The sequence below is a fragment of the Anabrus simplex genome, chromosome 5 (assembly GCF_040414725.1).
Source record: "Anabrus simplex isolate iqAnaSimp1 chromosome 5, ASM4041472v1, whole genome shotgun sequence".
Classification (NCBI taxonomy): domain Eukaryota; kingdom Metazoa; phylum Arthropoda; class Insecta; order Orthoptera; family Tettigoniidae; genus Anabrus; species Anabrus simplex.
Genome location: NC_090269.1, coordinates 260,526,008 through 260,548,442, shown reverse-complemented (window position 1 = coordinate 260,548,442; position 22,435 = coordinate 260,526,008). Strand labels below are relative to the sequence as shown.

At 39.3% G+C, this 22,435-nt stretch overlaps 1 protein-coding gene across 2 annotated transcripts in view; it reads left to right on the top strand.

The window, feature by feature from the left end:
* The window catches only part of LOC136873966 (zinc finger protein on ecdysone puffs), a 185,821-nt gene that overhangs the window by 145,297 nt on the left and 18,089 nt on the right, over positions 1 to 22,435 (top strand). For both annotated transcript variants that reach the window (XM_067147366.2, XM_067147367.2), the window contains exon 13: positions 8,394 to 8,432. In XM_067147366.2, coding sequence (XP_067003467.1) covers positions 8,394 to 8,432 — 39 coding nt within the window. The remainder of the gene's footprint in view (positions 1 to 8,393; positions 8,433 to 22,435) is intronic.

The following is a 22,435-nucleotide window of genomic DNA, read 5'->3' as shown; positions in this document are numbered from 1 at the left end:
TTGTCGATTTCCTTTTCTATCGTTAGGCGGTGTTGTCGATCGATAGTGATTGGTGGTGCAACTTAGGGACGATGTTTGGTAGCCACGTCCGCTCGGTTAGATCTTACGTACTTGCTGACATACGTACTCCTTGCGTGCTCTGGTTAGGTAAGTTCAAATTTAAGTGCGTGTGTTCTAATGATATATTATGACTTCACAGATTTAGAATGAAAGTGTAGTGAGGCAACAGTCTGCAATCATCTCTAAAGTAGTCGATTTATACTGTATAATTATTGAAATGGATCCTGGACCTTGTACAAGTAAAGGAAATCCTACGCTTGCATACAGCCCACGGATAAGTGAACAGATTATTACGGAACTTGTGAACGATTCAGATTCTGATCTGTATGAAAGTGATCATGAAGAAGAAAACGAAATATACAAGTCCCTCAGGATGCCGAATCATCAGATTCATCACCAGAAGAACCAGTCACAAAAAGACGAAGGGAGGTGAGAAGCACGGGAACACAACGGAAACAAGATATTACTCCTGTGAAGTGGCCCTTTTTTTTTTTTCTGGCGCACCAGGACTGAATGCAAATAACCTTGGTATTTCTGCAGAATCTTCACCTCTAGATTTCTTTGGTTTATTTTTTGACAGTAATGTACTGAATGTTATCAGAGTGAAAATAACATGCCCTACAGCAAATACATCTAAAGAAGCAAGAAGGCCCTTTGAAACCTAAATCAGTGCATGCGTAGTGGAAACCAGCGACTCTGAATGAACTAGTTATTTTTTGCAGTAGTGATTCACATGTTTGATTCGTAAACCTTTTCTCTGGGACTACTGGTGCACAACACCAATTCTAAAAACTGACTACGTAAAGTCCATTGGAATGTCGAGAGACCAATTTCTCGCTATTCTGGCAATGTTGCGTCTGAACGACAGTGATAAGCAAAAACAAAGGGGCCATCCAGGCTATGATCCTCTGTTCAAAATCCGACTAGTACTAAGACTGCCTGAAAACAAGTTTTCAGAATTGTTACTCTCCTGATCAATCATTGTCAATTGAAGAAAGCAATATATTATGTCCATTTCGGGGACGTATATTTTTTCGTGTGTTCATGAGAGGAAAGCCACAGAAGTATGGAATCAATATCTTTCAATTCTGTGAAGCAAGAAGTGGTTACGTGTGCAACATGGAAGTGTATTCTGGGGCCCTTGTCACAGTGGGATTACAATTCTTCCTTCAGTGTTGTTGACAGACTGTGCAAACCAGTAAAAAATAAAGGGCACACAGTGTATATGGACAGATGGTTTTCAAGCCCCACCATTTATGACCATCTGTGGGACTGTCATACTAAAGCAGCTGGTACCGTGATGCCAAATCTGAAAGGAATGCCAAAATCAGAGTTAGCGAAAAAACTGAAAAAGGATGAAAAAGTGTCATTGCAGAAAGAACACCTTCTGGCAATAAAGTGGCGATGTTCGAGACGTGTATATGTCTGAGCACTGCACAATATGATTGAAGTACCCTCAGCAAGAGGGGGCCACGTGAAATCCAAACCATCAGCAGTATAACAAATTCAAAATTGGTGTTGATAAGTCCGACCAATTGTTGGCATATTATGCATTCACAAGGAAATCGATCAAGTGCTGGAAAAAATTATTCTTCCATCTGTTTGATCTTGCCATAGTGAATGCCTATATACTGTACCGTAAGGCTTCTTCACAAAAACTTCCCCTCTCGAAAATTTGTGAATGTTGCAGATGATTTGGTGAGAAGTGTTGGGGCCGAAATCGCTGAAGAATCACCAGCATCAACTGCGGGAAGGCTAGTAGGTAGAGATCATTTTCCACACAATACCTGCAGTAGGTGCGAAGAAGGAAGGACACGCCCAGCGTACGTGCAAGGTTTGTTACAATTCCCAACATAACACCGGTCGTGCTGTGAAGAAAATTACATCCATATATTGTTGTAAATGTGACGTAGGTCTTTGCATAGGAGAATGTTTTGAGTGTTACCATACCAAAGCTAAGTATTGGGAATAACAATATTTCATTCTGTTATTCAGTGACTAAAAACTGTCAAACTTTTCTAGTGAATTAGAAATTCAAGTGAATGAACAAGGATATCAGTATGGACCAATCTTGTAGCCGAAGTTTCTTTCCAATGCTGAAGGTAAGCATTTTTTATTTGATTTCGTGGGATCACTATTTGTACAATATGTATATAAATTTGTTAATTTATAATGCGAAAACTGACAGAACTGTGATTTTTTTCCCCTTTTTTTTCTGAGAGTCTAAATTACGCCGGCACAGGGTAGGGACGCCGTATTGAAACGTCCGGGCTCAGTGTTAAAACAAAAATGCAATTTCAAGGGCATTGACAATACTGTTAGGTGCCTATGAATAGATTGAGACACGCTTTTTCTCCAACTGTCGTATCGCCAGTGTTCATGGATCCTGCTACTTCGCACACTGCCTGCTATGTGATATTGTGGCGTTTCTTAAAATGCTGAATACAAAACTATTGCAATTTCACTCGAACTTGGCAACTATGGAGCAAACTGTAAACACACCGAAGTGAGTAAAAGTGTGGAAAGATAACTGCAGACAAATTTTGAATTTGAATTACTGTGGAAAATACAGTGGAACTTCTATAATTCAAAATTGTCTTTAATTTTTACTTTTACTTGGTCCCTAGCATTTTGTATGTAAACAATGTTAAAAAAACATGAGTAATTCAAATTTTATTTTGGTTAATTCAGATTTTTTACCTCACTAATACAGCACAGCATTATACCTCACAGCTCGTGTTTTCTCAACTGTAGGCTAGACTATGTTGGAATGAGCTGAAGGTGGGAAAGTTTAGTCTCCTTACCCCCCTCGAAGGGCCGGCTGCGAGTTCAGTGTCCTTTCCTCCTACCCATCCTGCCCCTCCCGAACACACATTCACCCTTGTTTTGAACTGACTGTTGCGTCAAGGGTCAATCGGTTCAGTAAGCTTTGTGATTACGGTACCGTTACGAGGGATTGCATTGTTCAAGATTTCTGCTGGAATTGATCGTTTTGTCGCTCAACTTGGAGGCAGCCATGATTTCACTAACTATGAGGTTGCTAAGATACAGGTTATTTCGATGGAATAACTGCACAGAAATGTTTATCGAATGCGTGAGTGGAATAAGACAGTGCTTCCATCTGTTAATAGGTTACCTTGCTAATATCAAATCCTTTCATAAAGGAAACCATTTTGGAGCGGGTCCAGAAATAAACACTACGCGCGGACGGAGAGATCCGCCAAAGTACAATCAAGTGGTTAAACTTGCTCATGAATATACGATTATATTTCATGGGTGAACACTGTAGTCCGGAGTCAGTTTTCCACATACAATACATTTTCCCCACTTTTAAAGTAGAGGGTAACTCCAGGTTCATATTTACCTTCTTTGGAAAAAATGGAATATCTCAAATCTTATTATATAACTAGACTTAAATGAGTTTTGCATGTTGTTCAGTAGGGGTATCTCATGCGATCAAAACATTTCAGTACAAAAACAGTCATTATAAATGACTTATTGGGAGTTTGCAAGAAAGCTACTCATTTCTCTACTGGCGCTTGAGATATGTTTTCATTGTACATGTAGTACGGTTAAGTTAGGTGACGCTGTTTGAATAAGAAAACAGAAACGTTTGCTACAAAATGCGATCAATCATGTTCAGTACGGAGTCTTTTCTAGCTGTGTGCACTTGCGAGTGCTCTCGTCGACATTGGAGATGTTGGAGTCGATTAGTAATACTTGTCAATTGCTGTTTCGAAAAGAAAATCAGGAATGAAAGAGTTGTAATAAATAATAAATAACGAGGTCGATTAAGGCTCAACGTTGCGTTAACGCAATATTTTATTTTTATCTTTGTCCCGAATTAAGGTTGCAGTGAATTTTAATTTTAAGCATCGATATATTGAAGGAACGTTCTAGAAATATTGATGCAGTTGTCTACGCTAAGTACATGTAATGGCATTTCTTCCTGAATTTTTTAATATTGGAAAAAATCACAACACGTAACCAGGTTGAGTTCTGAATTCTGTTTTCAGAAATAGTATAGATATTTTGTCTATTTTTAAATATTCAAATTTTATAGACATACTTGTAAGAAAATGAGTCTTTTTCACACAATGAATCTATCACGTGAAGCCTCTTTTTGAACTTTATAATAATGTTGCGTTTACGCAACTTCGGGGATTAACAGGGATGTATTCCTGATTCATAGGCTGCTCACTTGACTGCACTTGCAACTCTGTTCCTTCCTTCATTGTTGAAGTGTGCGTTTGTAATGCCGTGAGGAAGCAAGAGACTGTAATTGTGTGCTGATAAAGAAATGATATCGCAAGAAAGGTACTGCATGCTAAACTGTTTTAAAAAATTAATTGTTTTATAAATAGGATTCTTTTGTTTGCGGAATTATGTATGTTACATAGTTTTAGTGGTAGGTAGAGGTGAAAGAAGGTGCGGGCGTGAACGGGTCTCAAACTACGGAATCAAAGTTAATGTAAAATTTAACAAGGTTATATTTTCTTTTCAAAAACAAAGAAATAACAAGCATGGCAGGTACAAAGTAGCAAATCAAAAGGGGAGTTACAATATTTACAGGATTTGGGCTTCGAGCCCTGACTTTACACTGCTTGGGCAATCAGCTCAGTTTTACCCCAAACACAAGTTTCAACAGAGGGGCAGAAAACCCCATTCATGCCTAGGAGCCCTTGCTCCAAATTACACTGAAAAGCCTCCTCGAGGCATACAACACTCAGTTTTCAAAAGAGCCACTCGCTCTCAAATTTAAGCCTCTCCCAGGCCACACCAAACTCCACCTTCAAGTTGTCCTCACTGGACATAGACACAGGGGTAAAATACCCAACCTACTGAGGTCTATTAAATGAAAAGGGGCAATTACATGACCTCTAAAAAAACAATTTGAGAGGAGGCGATCTTGCACTCCTAATACACTTGTTTTTAAAACCTAATCTGGCTCTAGGCCACTAATGCAAGGGCTAATCCCATACTACAGAGGTGACTTTAGAAAAGAGCAATTGGTTTTACATTAACGAAGAATAGGTTGAGAAAATAAGTTCACCTCAAAACAATGTGAGTGGGAGCTCGAGAGGGTTAGCACTCTCTATCCCAATATGCAGCTTAAAAGAGAATAGATGAAAAGATAGGTTACATTTTAGGAAAAGGTTACATGGTGGAAACGCTTCGAACCCGCTCCGAGAGTTAAACTGCCAACCTAGCAAGAAAAGAAGTTATTAAGAGGCCATTACCTGGTGTTGAACAGCTGGAGAAGGAGGCGCTTCCCGCCCCCTGCTATGTACTTTACACACTGAAAGATGGAACAGAAGTGGCCCAGAGACCCAAAAATCAGCAGTGTATATCCTCTCGCAGAAGGTTCGAGGCGTTAGGGGAATGAAAACACCCTCCCGCAAATTCTTTATTGGCTAGGGTACAGAAACATATCCAAGTTGGGGGAAGATACATCGGATTGGTCGGAAATAACTCAAAGAAATTCGGGATTGGATAAATCTAAAACAAGGGGAAAAAGAGGGGTATACAGACAACTTAAACAATAACAGAAATAAATTTAGCAAAGAACAAACATTTGAAATAAAAACTTCTCCAACAAAATAGTTCTTTGACTCCGCACTAGGTTGCACTATTGGTGATCTTCAGTAGTGTCCTCTAGAAGAGAAAGTTCACACTTCTTACTTCAAGCGAAACAAAAACACATCAAAAATGACACAGTTCAAAAACTCAAAGTTTTCCATGTGGTGACATCTTCAGAGAAAGTAGAGAATTAGTAGCGTAGATAAAGTTCAGACTTCCTCCAACAGAGGAGTTTCAACAGGCGCACATTTTAAATTAGCGGAGTGGAGGTGTACCGCCCGGTACAATGTATAACATCTTTCGTATTTATATTAGGATTTCATTGTTTTCTGACATGTCACATCAACCAGAAAACGCTAACTGTGGTGGAACTCGTAGCTATCTTAGAAGTAGAAGAAGATGGTGACTCAGTGAATGCAGATAACATTGATGCTGTCTATATTTCACCGGATGTCGATAAAGTAACGGATGAAGAAGACTTTGTCTTGTGGAAGAGGAACAAGTATGTGATGTGGCTGGTACCTTCGAAATACATGTAAGTACTGAACAAGAACTGGAGTATGAACCTGGATGGTTAGCTGTAAGGAAACCTAAAAAGCAAGCAGAAAGGAAGAAGGACCAGGTTCCAAACTGGAGAAAAGTAGCTCCTGTCTGCACTTCACCAACATCAGAAGAATAGGCTAAAATTTAAGAAATAAAAATCAATATTACGAAGTATTTTCACTGTACTTCAATTCACAAGTTCTGCAAATGATGACAGCAGCTACTATAGCGTTGTTACTGATTGCGTCAAAATCTTTGCACCGTCCTGCTTCATACTGGAGCAACTTCAACATTTGAGGAGAATCGGATATAAATCATATGCACAACAATGGCATTGCCTATTACAGGATTCGAGTTAGGGGTAAAAAGTGTTGATGGCCTCTGTTTATTTATTTGGTTGAGGAGAATCGGATATACAATCATATGCACAACAATGGCATTGCCTATTACAGGATTCGAGTTAGGGGTAAAAAGTGTTGATGGCCTCTGTTTATTTATTTGGTTGACAGCGTCATCGTAAATTCCCAGGAGGCTGATACCAAGGTTAGTTGCTGAACCTCTCTCACGACCAACTCACTAATAAACGATGAAAAAATATCTCTGCTGCAATTTAGGTCATATATAGTTCTGGCCCTGATGAAATCTGAAGGCAATGACACTAAAGATGGTGATGTATTTGGTGGTGACAGGGAAGGCAATAAAGAAACTGGCATAGAAGGGAGGGACAATTCTAATTATGGATGACCGTTGAAGGCAGCTTTACCTAAGGAAGTGCGTTGTGATCAAATAGGTCATTTCATAATCCAAGAGGAAAACAAAGCTAGAAGATGATGCCGACTGTGCAAGAGCACAACAATTTACAATTGTCAAAAATGCAATATTCGTCTTCATTCAAACCGTTTCCAACAACCTTCGCTAAATGAAGATGCCTACTGGGCCTAAAGTTGCATAAACGCAACATTATGCTGAACCTAAACTATTTGTAAATACTTTTTTGTTCCGACATCTTCTGGCCTTTCTGATCTGATTTCAAAAGAAATATACAATAATATTCCAAAAAACTGTTTTTTCAGTGCTTGGTCCTTAATGGGTTAAATGATTGCTTAATTTTAATGCTCTACACTGAAATTAAGTAAGAGTACGATACACCTCAAGATATGGCAGAACGCATCACTGATTTCAGAAGTGTTGACAACTTTGGTAGGCCCTACATGAACAAAACAATCTTAAACTAAGTTTTGCCAACTGTGAAAATACACATTTGTTAATAAATTAGAGTTTGACCCGCTAGGGGGTGCAGTTAAACCTATTATAGAGACATCTAACGGTTAAAAACTCACGTATCTTGCATCGGTTTGTGTTAGATTGCGTAGATGGCCTTGTAGAAGGCGTGCAGTTTAACTGGCCGGAGAAGGTGTACCCCCGGTACAGTTATTATAATTACTACATGCGCCGACATTGGCTAGCATTGTGTAAACGTGTAGTGCGTCGTGACACTGTTCGGGCTGCGGCAGGTTGAGTTTCTAACCTATCTGTCGTGTGAAGGAGTCGGAAGCTTTGAGGCATGACTAGTAGCGTGTAATATCACACATTCATAATTTTATGAATACACAAGATACGAAATAATGTGACATCATATTGCAAGATGAAAGTTGTTTGTTGGTTTAGATATTTTGAGTTTGTGAAGTCTGTTTGTGTTGGTCTTGATCCAGCCAATTCCAAGCTGCCATTTATATTGAATCATATTGTTTGAGCGTGATCTCAAAACATGGCTGCCAACTGTATTGTCTACATCACCATAGGTTAGGCTACCTCGCTCAGCGTGCGTGTTATTCCGTACGGTTCACAATGCTGGAAGATAACCCTTCGTCCCACCCCAAAAGCCAGTGAATGAGGTCAGGTTGAAAGTGAAAACTGTTTTAAGGTTTTAATGCAATGGGAGACAGTTCAATACTTCTTTCAAGTGACACGAACTTTCCAAAGATGTCAGAAATGTAGATATCAAACATTAATTCATTCCTATGTAATGCATATATAGAGTGCTTTATATGGATGATAAAAAAATATCAATGTTAAATTACCAACCTGGAAATTTCATTTAATTCTGTGATCATTGTCGTTATAACGTGACATGTAGTTGCATGCCTGCAGTCTCTCTTCTACCCCTGCTTCCAACTTCTCTCATGTTTTCTTGTTTGTATTTGTTTCAGCTGCAGGCAAGGGCTGCTCAGCAAAAACGCGAAGGGAAGGTGAGTAGATGTGTGATATATATTTTGTACTCCCATATTTTAGAAATTTGTATACTTGAATATCGTTTTATTCTTTTTGGGGGCTCAGGACAAAGAATGTAAATAGGCAGGACTGTGTAAATAAGGTTAAAGGAAACTGGTAAAGATTATACAATTCTGAGAGTTTTTCGAAATTTCTACATGATGCTGGATACCAAGTACTCCGTATGGTCAGTAGTTATAGGTCAGTTATTAAATATTCGGGTTGTGATGGTGCTATCCGTAATACGTCAGCATCTTCCAAGAAAATGAAGTATTGCTGCCTTATAGACTAACCAGTGGGTACAAACGCTTCCGGCAACAGCATTCGCCCTCACGTTTATTGCTTCTCCGCGATCCATTCTGGCAGAACGTTTTTTTGCTCGCCAACATTTTCTTCTTTCCACAGACATAATTTCTCTCTTCCCGCCTTTCCAAGTCTTCTATTTTGTATGTGTTTTTGTGGTTATGTGCACATTTGGCAGAAATGTTATGGGAATTCAGCTTGGTAACATCAAGGCTACTTCTTCATCCAGAACATTCTCAGTTACATTTTACCCTGTTGTTTTAAATACATTTTTTCCTCGTAAGTTTTATGTTCTTTTCTTGTACTGAATATTGGACTTTATATTCATCCATGTTACAATAAAACTTCATATGAACATGGATGCTACTAATTTTAGTGAACTACCTAATGCCTGTTGCTCACAGTAAAATTTTCTGTCAAATTTATTGAACAATAATTTAATTTTATAAAATTTCTGTTACAGTCAAATTCAAGTTTTATAAAACATTTGATAAAACTTTTCATAAAATAGGTCATTTTCTACTCCGTAAAATTATTCTTACGAAACGAACCAATCAGTGAAGCTGATATCACGATGATGCCTGGTGCTACGTCGTGAGAAGATTGTGAAGCTCGATTGTAAACAAACACCTCTTTTTAAAATGGCAGGATCCGGGTGGACTAAAGAAGCTGTTAGTGCTTTACTGGACGAATACCAGAAATATCCTTGATTGTGCGAAGTTAAAATGTCACTTTACCACAACAGAAATGCGAGAAGAGAGGCAGAAAACGCAATCGCCAAATTTTTAAAGGAGTGTTGGTCTTCTAACCTCAACTAATTTTTGACCAAGGACAGCAATCCTCTATCTTCTTCTCTTCTTTTGATCCAATCCTGAGTCCAGCATTTCCTAGCATTTCTTTTCTTCATTTTTACCACTGTACAACATATAATTGCAGCTAAAGCAGCAAGTTTTGCTTTGCCTGTTGACGTCCGAAACGGGGGAGGAGCCTACGGTCAGCTGTTTCCAATATGGCGGCGAGATAGTGACGGGAAATAAACACGACAGTGTGCGTCTGTAGGATTGATTAAGTGTTCAAAATGTCTTTGGTGTCATGTGCGCAACTGTTGAGAGTTGTCGGAGATTTCACGCGTCCATTAGTGGAAGGGGAAGAAATATTCAAGCGTAATTACTTGATATGTGTAGGTAAAAAGTTTGAAACAGAAAATGAAACTGTTGTAGCGTTGTGTTTACAATCATCCCACATCGATTCAAAACCCCACAAAGTTAATGTTGTCTTGAACAAAGGGAGTGAAAATGTGAAGTGCAACTGGACATGTAAAGCGGGTTTGTCAGAGAAATGTTACCGTTGACACGCTAATGCACCTTAACAGTTAAGCTACTGTAATTTTCCACTATTAGAGGTTATGGAGTAATTTCTTGTTGATTTGGTCCATGCCAAAGCCTTAGCCAGGTGACGGGGAGTTACCTGTCTTCTAACTGTAATTTTGGGGAAGAAATAAAATAATAATTCTACTAAGTAAATATTGTAAAGCAAATAAATCCTAGGCTTTATACAGGCTTGTGATGGAACAGCCCACATCCTAATCTTAATATTCTTCCATTTTTACCATCAGCACAAAAGTTAGAACTTAGAACCGACAATAATAAGTATAAAAATTATAACTACCTACAGAATATGCAGAGCAAAGTTTAAAAATTATAATTAAAGAATACTATAACCTCTACAGTCACAGCTGTTTGGGGTTGAAGAATACTTGGTTTGTCCAATTCTACCAAATAATTAGGTTATGGCTTCTAATTTATGATGATCGGGCGAGTTGGCCGTGTGGTTAGGAGCGTGCAGCTGTGAGCTCGCATCCGGGAGATAGTGGGTTCGAACCCCACTGTCGGCAGCCCTGAAGATGGTTTTCCGTGGTTTCCCAAATGCTGGGGCTGTACCTTAATTAAGGCGACGGCCGCTTCCTTCCCATTCCTAGACCTTTCCTGTCCCATCGTCGCCATAGGACCTATCTGTGTCGGTGTGACGTAAAACAAATAGCAAAAAAAAAGCTAACTTATGATGGCAAAATACTATGTATTTTCTTTCATTGAAAGAAGTATTTTATAGACAATTTAAATGCAGTGTTTAATTACTACCAGTTAAAGATATTACTCACACGTAGATAGTTAATTTACTGTCTGCTGTTACACATATGAAGAAGTTTACAAAGAGCGGATTACATTCTATGTGCGGCACAGAAGTATTAGGCTACAACTTTATCAGTATTTTTGATGTAGCTAAATCTTTGTGAATACAAATTAGAGACAATAACTATCAATGAGTACAATAAACAGTACCGGTACCTATGCTGTGGAAAGAAGTCGTCTTCACGAGAATGCAGACTGCACACTGTCATGTATCGCGTAACACGTTTTCCAATTGACAGCGCAGAAGACCATCTTTCTCTGTGAACTTTTTGTACAGGAAAGTAGTGAAGAGATTTCGCATCCGTTTTATACGATTTGCAACCGTATACAGAGCAGTACCTCCTCAAATTTGACAATTTTCTTTGTATTTCCATCACGACGTCAATGCTTCGCCATGTAAATAAAGCTCACCAGTCACTATGTTGCAGCTTCAACATTCTTCCGCGTGGCTGCGCCATCCAACTTTTCTGACGTCTGACCAAGGACAGCAATCCTCTATCTTCTTCTCTTCTTTTGATCCAATCCTGAGTCCAGCATTTCCTAGCATTTCTTTTCTTCATTTTTACCACTGTACAACATATAATTGCAGCTAAAGCAGCAAGTTTTGCTTTGCCTGTTGGAGCCATATTCTCATATTCTTGGTTTAAAAGTTTATCGATAGATGGCAGCACACACACATCTTAGTTCAGAAGTGAGTTCATAGATGGCCATCCTGATGCTTCCATGGATTATATAAAATAATAACTTACCATGAGCAACACAACTTGTTTTCACCAAATTTTTATAAAATTAATTGTACAGCAAATTTTACGAAACATGTTACCGTGAGCAATAGGCATAAGTAATCATCGGCATCAATTCTCTGCTCCAGCAAGCTGGTTTGTCCTGTTCGTCCACAGCTGGCTGGTAAGGTGTTTAAATATTTCTTTTCCCAACCATCACAAAGCCTGCCTCTGGATCTCTTCCAAACATTCCTTTCAAAGTATGCTATTGGGGTCCTATTTGGAGCTTTCCTTGTTATATGCCCGTACCATCATGATATGCTTAATTCTAAGGTTTCTAGGAGGCTCTTGAGCAGTCCCAAGTTGATGCCGGATGTTCTCATTCACTATTTTCTCCGTCTTTGGCGTTTGGAGACAAGAATAGACCTTCATTTCAGTGGTCTGTTGGTGACGTTTTGCATATCCAGTCAAAGATGTAGCTTCCCGTCTATTCATTAGAATTTGTATAAGATATGTTTAATGTGTTCTTGAAGCTTGGGAAAGTCTATACTAAAGAAGTTGAGCAAGGGAGTGGTTAAATTTGGATGTAGCATATATCCTATTCATTTATTCTGATATGTGGTATCTTCGTATCTTCAAAACCTGGAGGGGTAGTTATTGGGATATAAAATGATAATCATAGTCTCCTTTAATCCCCTATGTATTTATATTGAAGCCACTTGGAACAAGCTTTTGGAGGAGACTCAATAACTAAGGCAGCAATACAATAATAATAGCATGTACAAGGGTACAATACTGCTATCGATCGCTGAACAAGGTAAGGATAAAATAAGAAAATTAGAAGTTCTAGAATGTTTTGGAACCTAATGTGAAAAAGTGCTGCTAAAAGTAACGGGATTGTACGAGCAGGTAGACTTTGCGGTAACTGACTTGCTCATTAGAATGGCGGTATCAAGCATATGTTCCAAGATAGCTGTTATTACTTCCGAAATACACAGAGTGGAGAATGTGCCTCCCGCGCACGTTCCATGGGGCAGATACAACAATAACAAATTTTCAATTAGAAATACTTCACATACCCATAGACAGTGGAATGTTACAATCATAGGCCCTAAGATATTAGAGGGTTCTGGGATTGTAGAAAAAAAAGTTTAAGAGAAGAAACACTTTCAGTGGTAACTGTTCCATTTATTCCTATGCATTGACTACATTTCCTGACTTGCAGGACATAACAAATATAGTTTACATTGATGCTTCTACAGCCCGTACTTGTGAAACTGTACATATCCGGTGTCTTTTTTTTTTTCATTTTAATTTATTCATTTCTATTTATTTCCTATGCTACATTCGTCCCTGATTCGTCTGATATCCTCTCTGTTACTTCTCATGCACACGCGGTGTGACAGAACATCCTTCACCTAGCTCGTTGTCGCTTAAGTGCGGCCAGTATTCGGGAGATAGTGGGTTCGAACCCCACTGTCGGCAGCCCTGAAGATGGTTTTCAGTGGTTTCTCATTTTCACACCAGGCAAATGCTGGGGCTGTACCTTAATTGAGGCCACGGCCGTTTCCTTCCCACTCCCAACCCTTTCCTGTCCCATTGTCGCCAGAAGACATATCTGCGTCGGTGCGACATAAAGCCAATAGAAAAAAAAAATCATCTTTGGAACGTAGAGTCGCCAGCTCCTGCTTGGAGTGCTGTGCCAGGATATGGGGAGCCACCTGGTGACAAATGAGAGTACTACTACAGCTCCCACAGTAAAGCCTTCTTAAATTCAAACCCTCATTATTGTAGAAGTCTTCCTTGTGAACAGTTCAGATTTTCCTCTGAAGACGTGGAGCTAAGTTCTCTGTGAAACGTATATCGCCTCATTTTCTTGACACAGCATAAGCCCAAAAGCCAATATCACGTCAATAACAAATATCCGGACAATAGTGGAAACTTTTCACATCTTGGTGTAACATTATTGGTTACCCCAAAATGATTTTGTGCTCACAATAAGAAACTGGCAAGTTTCAATTTAGAGTAGATATAACCAGTACATCTGTATACAAACACAACTATTCCAGGAGGGATTTATTTTGACAATAAAAATGGGATACAGTTTAAATTAGGCAAGGAAATAGGCAAACCATTTAATGCCATTAACTAAGAAAAATAACAGTACGGTAACTCGTTTAAGAAGTTCCCGCATAAGTTTTCCCACCTAAGAAGCGATATTCTTGGTCCCTTGATTGGTTGCATTAAGATATGTGTGTATTTTTTCTGTTTTGTTGTATGTATATTTCCCGGCTAAGCAGTTCATATTTTAGAGCCCCTTGAGATACAAAACGTCCACTCAACGCAGCTCATAGTTAGAACCCTCCAGTCTCCGTGAGTTGCACCTTATGAGACTGTTCACGCGCTTGCCGTGGGTCTCTGGTGTCACGGAGCCTGTTGGACTTGCCAAGGCCATATGACGTCACACCATGACAACACGAGCACCACATGCTTACTCACCTTGTGGAATCGAACCTAGCCCATCAGTCGAAATTTCCACTCCACTGTTCATATCTAGCAGAATATAATCGGACAGGATTCTATGCAGGAAAACGTAAAACACACAATGGATAGTTTGATGCAACTTTAATGCAGTAAATTGTGTGCCATGTCGGTGAAGGCCTCAGCCTTAATAAAAAAAACGTGAAATGTATTTGTCCACGACAGAGCAGCTTCTTGTGCATTATTGTTTGTTAGGAATACATGCACAACAAAGATAGAGAAAGCCACTTATAAAATTGTTCGTGGTAAATACTGTATAATAAATACTTACATACATTCCAAGCAATGTCAGTTACCGTACTGACATACCGCACTGTATGTGGACTCCAGCATAATATGATTCTGAAATAAGGCCAACTATAATTACAAAATAAATAAAGTATGACCTAATCGACTACAAAATTGAATATTTTAACATGATTGATTTTTCATTCCCTTGCTTATTTCCTTCTGGCCATTGTCTCATAAGTTGTTGTTGCACTAATACGTACGGTAGAGGAAATTACGTTTTTGAACTAAACTAATAAGATTTTCAGTGTCCATTATTAGTTAGGTCAAGGTCTGTCTAGGGAGGTCAAGTCACGAATGCTTCTTATGGAGCGCCATATTGGGTCTTTAAGCGAGCGTAACCAAAGGCAAGTGTATTTGAATTTAGAGGATTTCGGTGCCGTACATTGGAATAAAACAGAACATCAACCAAATTTCGCAAAGAATTTAATTTGGTATGTACTGTTCATGTATATATAACATTCGCAGCTATTTGAATAGGAAGATAATTAGCAGAGCCTGAAATTCTTTTCTCTTTTTTTGAAACAAGAAAGCTCATGTCCAACTCTTTTACTTCCTTGCAACTTGGTCTTGCAGTGTTTCCTATTAATATCAGCTGACAAATACGTAATCTTATTGAGAGAAACATAGAAATCTGTACAGTACCTGTGTCATATTATGATTACCGGTACAAGAAATACTGAACTTGAAGTACTATATTTAAAGTACTAAAAGACAGTTGTAATAAATTACCTTCAGCGTTTTCTTTATTAAGAAAGTAATTACCGATACTGCGTTTCTAAGGGGTTACCCCAGTGTGTTGACGAACACCGAATGCCTCTTGAGTTGAGTGCATTAAATTATGTATGGTAACTGTTGTTATCCATTCATGTGGTATTTCTTTGGGTTCTAAGGCAAAAATACTCTGCACATGTGCAACAAGGGTGATGTTCTTAGCTATTCTTAACTAGTTTATTGCAGCTATATAGTACCAATTGGTGGTGGTGACGGTTGTTTTAAGAGAAAGTACAACTGGGCAACCATCGTCTATAAACACTAATCAGAAGAAAACAAATGGAAGAGGTCCAACACTTCGAAAAATGAAGGTATCGGCAAAAGAAAGATGAAGGCCACAAAGTGCGTGGAAATGAAAAACTTCCTTGACCTCGCATGCGCTAATGCTGTCGCGGTCGGAAAAGAACAAGTGTTGACCAGGCGAAGTCGGATGGGATAGAATAGGTGTGAGCCTAACACAAGTGAAAGCAATGTTAAGACTCAGCTAAGGGCCTCGTAGTCACAACCCAAATTGATTTCCCCCTGTGGGCGGTGGAAATAGAATAACACCCACGGTATCCCCTGCCCGTCATAAGAGGTGACTGAAAGGGGCGTCAGGAGCTCCTAACTAGGGAGCGTGGGTTGGCGACCACGGGGCTCTCAACTGAGTCCTAACGTTCATGCATATAATAATAATAATAATAATAATAGTGGTTAGAAAATTACAGCCATTGGTAGACGCGATTCCTTAAGAAATAGAAATTCAGTCACTATTGAGTTAACCTAGGTTAGGCTATTTTAGGGATTACATTAGGATATTGTGTTAGGGTACGGTACGTTAAATTACAGTAGTTGGTTAGTGCGAGGGTTTTGATCTTTAAGTATTTGTCCAGGCAGATAATGTACTCCACAGAGCATTTAAGGTGAATGAAATAAAGCTGTAAATAGTAACTACAGTACCGTAAAAGACTGCTATTAACAATTATTGTTGTAATGATGACAAGCTGGACACAAATTGTTGGTTTGAAGAGATAGGCCAGCGAAATTAACCAATTACGGTTAAAATTCCAGACCTTGCCGGGAATCGAACCCGGGACCGCTATGACCTAAAGGCAAGCACGTTAATCATTTAGCCATGGAGCCGGACGCATGTAAAGGAATTTTTTTTCATAAACTACAATTCTACTATTACACATTTCCTGTTATTTTCCTTTCTTGTTTTGATTATTATTTATTATTATTATGTTATTTGCTTTACGTCCCAATAACTACTTTTACGGTCTTCGGAGACGCCGAGGTGCCGGAATTTAGTCCCGCAGGAGTTCTTTTATGTGCCAGTAAATCTACCGACACGAGGCTGTCGTATTTGAGCACCTTCAAATACCACCGGACTGAGCCAGGATCGAACCTGCCGAGTTGGGGTTAGAAGTCCAGCGCCTTAACCGTCTGAGCCACTCAGCCCGGCTGCTTGTTTTGAAAGACGGTTCCCTTTCTTTGGGAGGTTCCCTATAATATGTCAAAGACTTGGGTGGATTAGGGACGTTGAAAATTGTTGGGATGGAATTCCACTTGAGTAGTTTCCGTCCATCTGCCCTCTTTAGTTCAAATAGCGATTCTTCAAAATTATTTAAAGTTAAAAACTTCATTATTGTTCCGTATTGAATAGAGAAATAAGATGTACAATATAATAGGTTAGGATCCACCTTTCAATACTCCGTAATAAGATGGTAAGAAGTAGTTACAACCTGTTTAATGGGACCGGTTTCAACACATTTTAAGTGTCATCATCAGCCAATTTTCGAAGATCTTAAAACAACTAGCACATTGAATACAGGCAAAAAATTAACAATGTATCATAACGTAGCAATTCAGTAAATGTTCAAAACACAATAATCACAGTCAAGAGAGTAAACAGAACATCACTATCTTGCGCCGAAAACAAATATAGCTGAAGTTCATAAGCAGGTCAAATATTCGCTTATGTAAAGTCGTTGCTAGGCAGGTCTTGTAGGCATTTGTTTCTCCGGCCGAAGAGCAAAAGGTGACGTGAATGAAGTCTTAGGAAAACAGTATAGGATTAAATTTCGTCAAATTTCAAAGTGGATATATAGGTTTTATAAAATAATTTAAAACATTAAAAAAGAATAAAGCCAAATAAAAAATATATTTAAAAAATAGGGAGAAATAATGAAAGAAATACGAGGTTCAACTCGAAACAACTTGCCGTAGTAATTGTCTTCCTTTAACCGATATCTTCATTTTTCGAAGTGTCGGTTCTTTTTTCTTTTTTCTTCGAATTCATATTATATTAAGGATTTTTGCCCAATTATATTTCCTCTAATAACAATAACCACCACCACCACCACCACCACCACCACCACCATCACCACCCTCTAATTAACGTTCCCCCCTTTCTCTATTTTTCATTTCTTTATCAATTACTACGGCAAGTTGTTTCGAGTTGAACCTCGTATTTCTTTCATTATTTCTCCCTATTTTTTAAATATATTTTTTATTTGGCTTTATTCTTTTTTAATGTTTTAAATTATTTTATAAAACCTATATATCCACTTTGAAATTTGACGAAATTTAATCCTATACTGTTTTCCTAAGACTTCATTCACGTCACCTTTTGCTCTTCGGCCGGAGAAACAAATGCCTACAAGACCTGCCTAGCAACGACTTTACATAAGCGAATATTTGACCTGCTTATGAACTTCAGCTATATTTGTTTTCGGCGCAAGATAGTGATGTTCTGTTTACTCTCTTGACTGTGATTATTGTGTTTTGAACATTTACTGAATTGCTACGTTATGATACATTGTTAATTTTTTGCCTGTATTCAATGTGCTAGTTGTTTTAAGATCTTCGAAAATTGGCTGATGATGACACTTAAAATGTGTTGAAACCGGTCCCATTAAACAGGTTGTAACTACTTCTTACCATCTTATTACGGAGTATTGAAAGGTGGATCCTAACCTATTATATTGTACATCTTCAAAATTATGCTAGAAGAAAATACATAATAAATATAAAACATCGTTCATACAAACATATTACTGTATTATTCAGGAGTAATACGAGTGTATAAGTACACAAAACCGCGCACAAGACGGAATTATCTGTAGATTACCATTTGTCATGCCTACAGTTTTGTACCCACTGAGCTCTCCTTTGCTTAACTTTCGGGAAGCGAAACACTCTAATTCCGTCAGTTGTCTTATTTTGACAATTTGGAGCGGCACAGTATCCCATTTTCTTTCAAAATACAAGTAATTACTCACATCATTACATCGTGCACGCCCACATAACAACGATATTTGAGACCCAATATGGCCGCCACCGCAAAGGATTGTGGTAGCGTGACCAGACCTCCCTAGACAGACCTTGAGTTAGGTGAATAAACTGAGACATATTTCCGGACTATGCAGGAAACGGCTGACTTGCCCGCTGATACACATTATGCTGCTAAACAGCCGGCCGAATGATCCCAATTATCTACTAAGTTGAACGAACGTTGATACCAAACTCGGTGTTGGTGGCAGGGGCCTGACACGCACCCAGAGGCGTTGCAATACCACCTGTCGGCAGAAAATTGAAAATTCTTTTTACCTTTATACAAGCTAGGTATTCTTATGTCATTCGTAATTATTACAAGGCATTGTTAGAACATAGCACAAGGATGCACATGAAATTGAATTCTCGCTGTGAAAGATGTTTATGTTTAGGTGTGCTAGTGTTGCTACTGCGCCTTTATCACTCGCATGTAATACCCGAGATACTTTCTCTTGCACTCTTTTCTGCAACTTCAAACCTGCGTTTCTTTTCTTCATTACCTATAGCACAAAGATGATTAAATGGGAAAATAAACTCGATACCGGCTTGGCCATGCAGTACTTGCGATACATCCAGAAACGATGCCCGTTGTCGTGACAACCAGTAGGAATGCAGGGGTGATATAGGCCTAGGTTCTAAGAATCGCTAAGAATAAGTTGCCGGATTGAAGCAGGTGTCGGGAGTGTGAGGAGAAAGCGCATGCTAACGAACTGTAGTACACGTCTTGTCTTTGCATCTTGTAAACCTAGGCTACGTATTTCCAGTAGTAGTTGGTGTGAATAGGGGTCAGTGAAGTTCATTGTACTTCTAATATCAATATATGAGTGTTTTGAGTGAAAATGAGCGGAACTCGGAGGAATGGGATCGAGCGAAAGGCGCTAATATTTAAAGACAAAGTGGAGATTATATGACACTTTTCCTGTGTTGCTTTGGCAAAGGAGCAGGAGATGTCTCTGCTTTCTTTCATCGGCATTATAGCGCAGAATGAAGTTTTCTTTACTTCTGCAGGGCAGCAAATTGCAAGAAAGTTAAATCTGGAAAGTATGATGAAGTAGAAGAAGCTCTGCAAAAATTCTTTAAACAGCAGCAAAGTTTAAACATACCTTTGAGCAGGACTATTGTGAAGGTGAAAGCCAAAGAAATTGGGTGAAAATTAAACATACAAAGGTTATGTCGAACGTTTTTAGCAGCGCGTAAACCATAATTCTGAGGACAATGGGATTAATTTCATTTGAAAGAGCGATGTTTTTCGACCTTGGAACATGCGTGCGCAACCCCTCCTAGCGGTAGTTCCTCCACAGCGAGGGAAGAAAGCACAGGCAGTGCTGAGTCAGACAGGGTGCAAGATGGATCTATCTCGCTGCGATTTACGAGCAGTGACTTTTTATGATTATAAAAAGAAATTTAGTGCTGAAGAATGCCATTCTTCTTTGCTGCGCGTTTTTGGTGAGGCTGCCCCTTGTAGAGCCACAGTTGGGAATTGGTTTCGCGTGTTTTCAAGGGGTCAGCAGTCGACTGAAGATGAACCTCGTCCCAGTCGTCCAGCAACAGCTATGACTCAAGAAAATATTAATGCTGTGAGGGATATAATCAAAGCAGATCTACATCTTACATTTTGTGACATTGAAGGGACCTTAAATATTGGGTCAAGAGCAGCGCAGACCATCGTTCACGATTATTTAGGCCTTCCAAGAGATGTGCCTCCTGGGTGCCATGTTCCCTGACAGAAAGCCAAAAGGAGGAGAGAGTGGACTGGTGTCATTTCATGCTAGAAGAATTCAATGGAGGGCAGTCCGAAGACACGTCCAATATCATCACAGGTGATGAAACATGGGTCTACCATTATGACCCTGAAACAAAGAGACAGTCTTCTGTGTGGTGGTTTCCAGGGGCGAACCACCCACAAAAGTTTGAAGTCGGAGTTCCGAAAAGATGATGGTGGCACCTTTTTTTTTATGAAAATAAGGCATCTCACCTCTGTGACCTTGGACACACGTCGTACAGTCGATGCTGAATGGTATGTGAATGACTTTCTTCCCAAAGTCCTCGCCACTTGGAGGTCACAGCACCCAAAGTCCAAGAGTGGGCATCTGCTGCATCACGACAATGCATCTGCACACAGGGCTACCAGAATAATGGACATTTTGGAAAGGGAAAAAGTGCGAGTGTTACCTCATCCCCCTATTCACCTGACCTGCCCCATGCGACTTCTTTCTGTTCCCTAAGACCAAGGAAAAAGTACGTGGGCAGCGGTTTTCATCAGATGAAGAGACCATTGCAGCGTACAAGGGTGCACTAAGTGACATCCTGAAAGAAGCTTGGAGTGAAACGTTTTCTAAGTGGTTTCAGAGAATGGAAAAACGTATACGTGCTAATGGAGAGTATTCTGAAAAATTGTAACTGTTATTTTGCAAATAAAATTTTTTTCTCACACACTGCCAAAAACTTTTGGCATAGCCCTCATACCTTTAAAGCGTCGAACGGGGCGCTGGACCACTTTTAACAGGGCCGGCGTAGTTTACAAAACAATTTGTTTTCAAAGCAGAGCGTGGAGGAAACGGGAGCGTGGAAGGAAACATTTCTGCCTGCTAAAATAAGCAGTTACAAACCTTGCAAAGTTTTTAATCTCGATGAATCTGCACTTTTTTGCAAGCTTATCCTGGATAAGTCTAGTTAAGGGAGAATCCTGCCACGGGGGAAAATTAAGTGCAGATTTCGGTATTGGTTAGTGCTAACGTCGAAGGTGCTGAAAAGCTACCTGTTCTGATGATAGGGAAGTCTAGAAAGCCACATTGTTTCAAGTGCCAGGACTTCACCGTGCAAGTACACCAGCAACAAGTCAGCTTGGATAACAAGTGTGAAGAGTATATGCAGGCATTAGATGCCAAAATGGGGAGTCCTTGCTCATCCCATGGAACATCAAAAAATAATTTTTTCCACCGAATACAGTTGAAACTGGATTATACGTTCCCGGAAACTAAGTTTTCCCATATTCGTTCAAATTACGTGGTCCCGTGAGCATCTTAATTAAATCACATTGTAAAAATCCTGTATTTGTCCGTTCCTCAAAGAAACTATTTCCCGAATCAACCGTCTAGAAATTTCAGTCCCATCAACTCTGAATTCTCGATCACGCGTTTTTAAAGAAACTATCTTGCGAAAGGACGGCTACAGCATACTTACAAATCTTGGTGTTAACATCCCATCATTGCGGTAATTTGAGGAAGTAGGCCCTACTGTACTGGAAAAGCAATCGGCGGTGAACTCGCATAAGGGATCATCTTAGCATCACATTCGGGTGATATTTTTTTTGGAGAATCCTCGGAAATCATAAAGCAGTGTGTGTCCACAACAGTTGGAAGGAGACAGGTCGTATTTCGACAGAACGTGTTCTTTCAAATGTTTGTACTTGCAAAACGTTTACTTTATGTCCAGGGTTAGATGTTTATTTTATTTTTTACTTTTTTCGAGTGTATCGCCGAACAGGTTTTCGGCACTTCCCTCAGGGCACTGTATAGTCATTGGGCTTTCAGGCAGGAATCAAAACTGCTTTTTATGTAACACAAATTTAGTATTTTAATATTATCGCGTTATTGAGACCAGGACATATGTTACGGTAAACCTTACATACCGGTACGTAAAGCCATGGGGGGTTTTGGGATTGCCTACTGTTTTGGTCCTAATATAGGACTGGGAATGTCACGTTTTTGTGTTAACACGTTATAAAAACCACAGTAGTTTTATTTCCGCAAGTTACATTTAAAAACTTTGTATCATTTCGCACTCTACAGACTTGTACCGCATGCGCGCTTTCCAGCTGAGCTCAATGTCGCAATTTCGGAAGTGTTA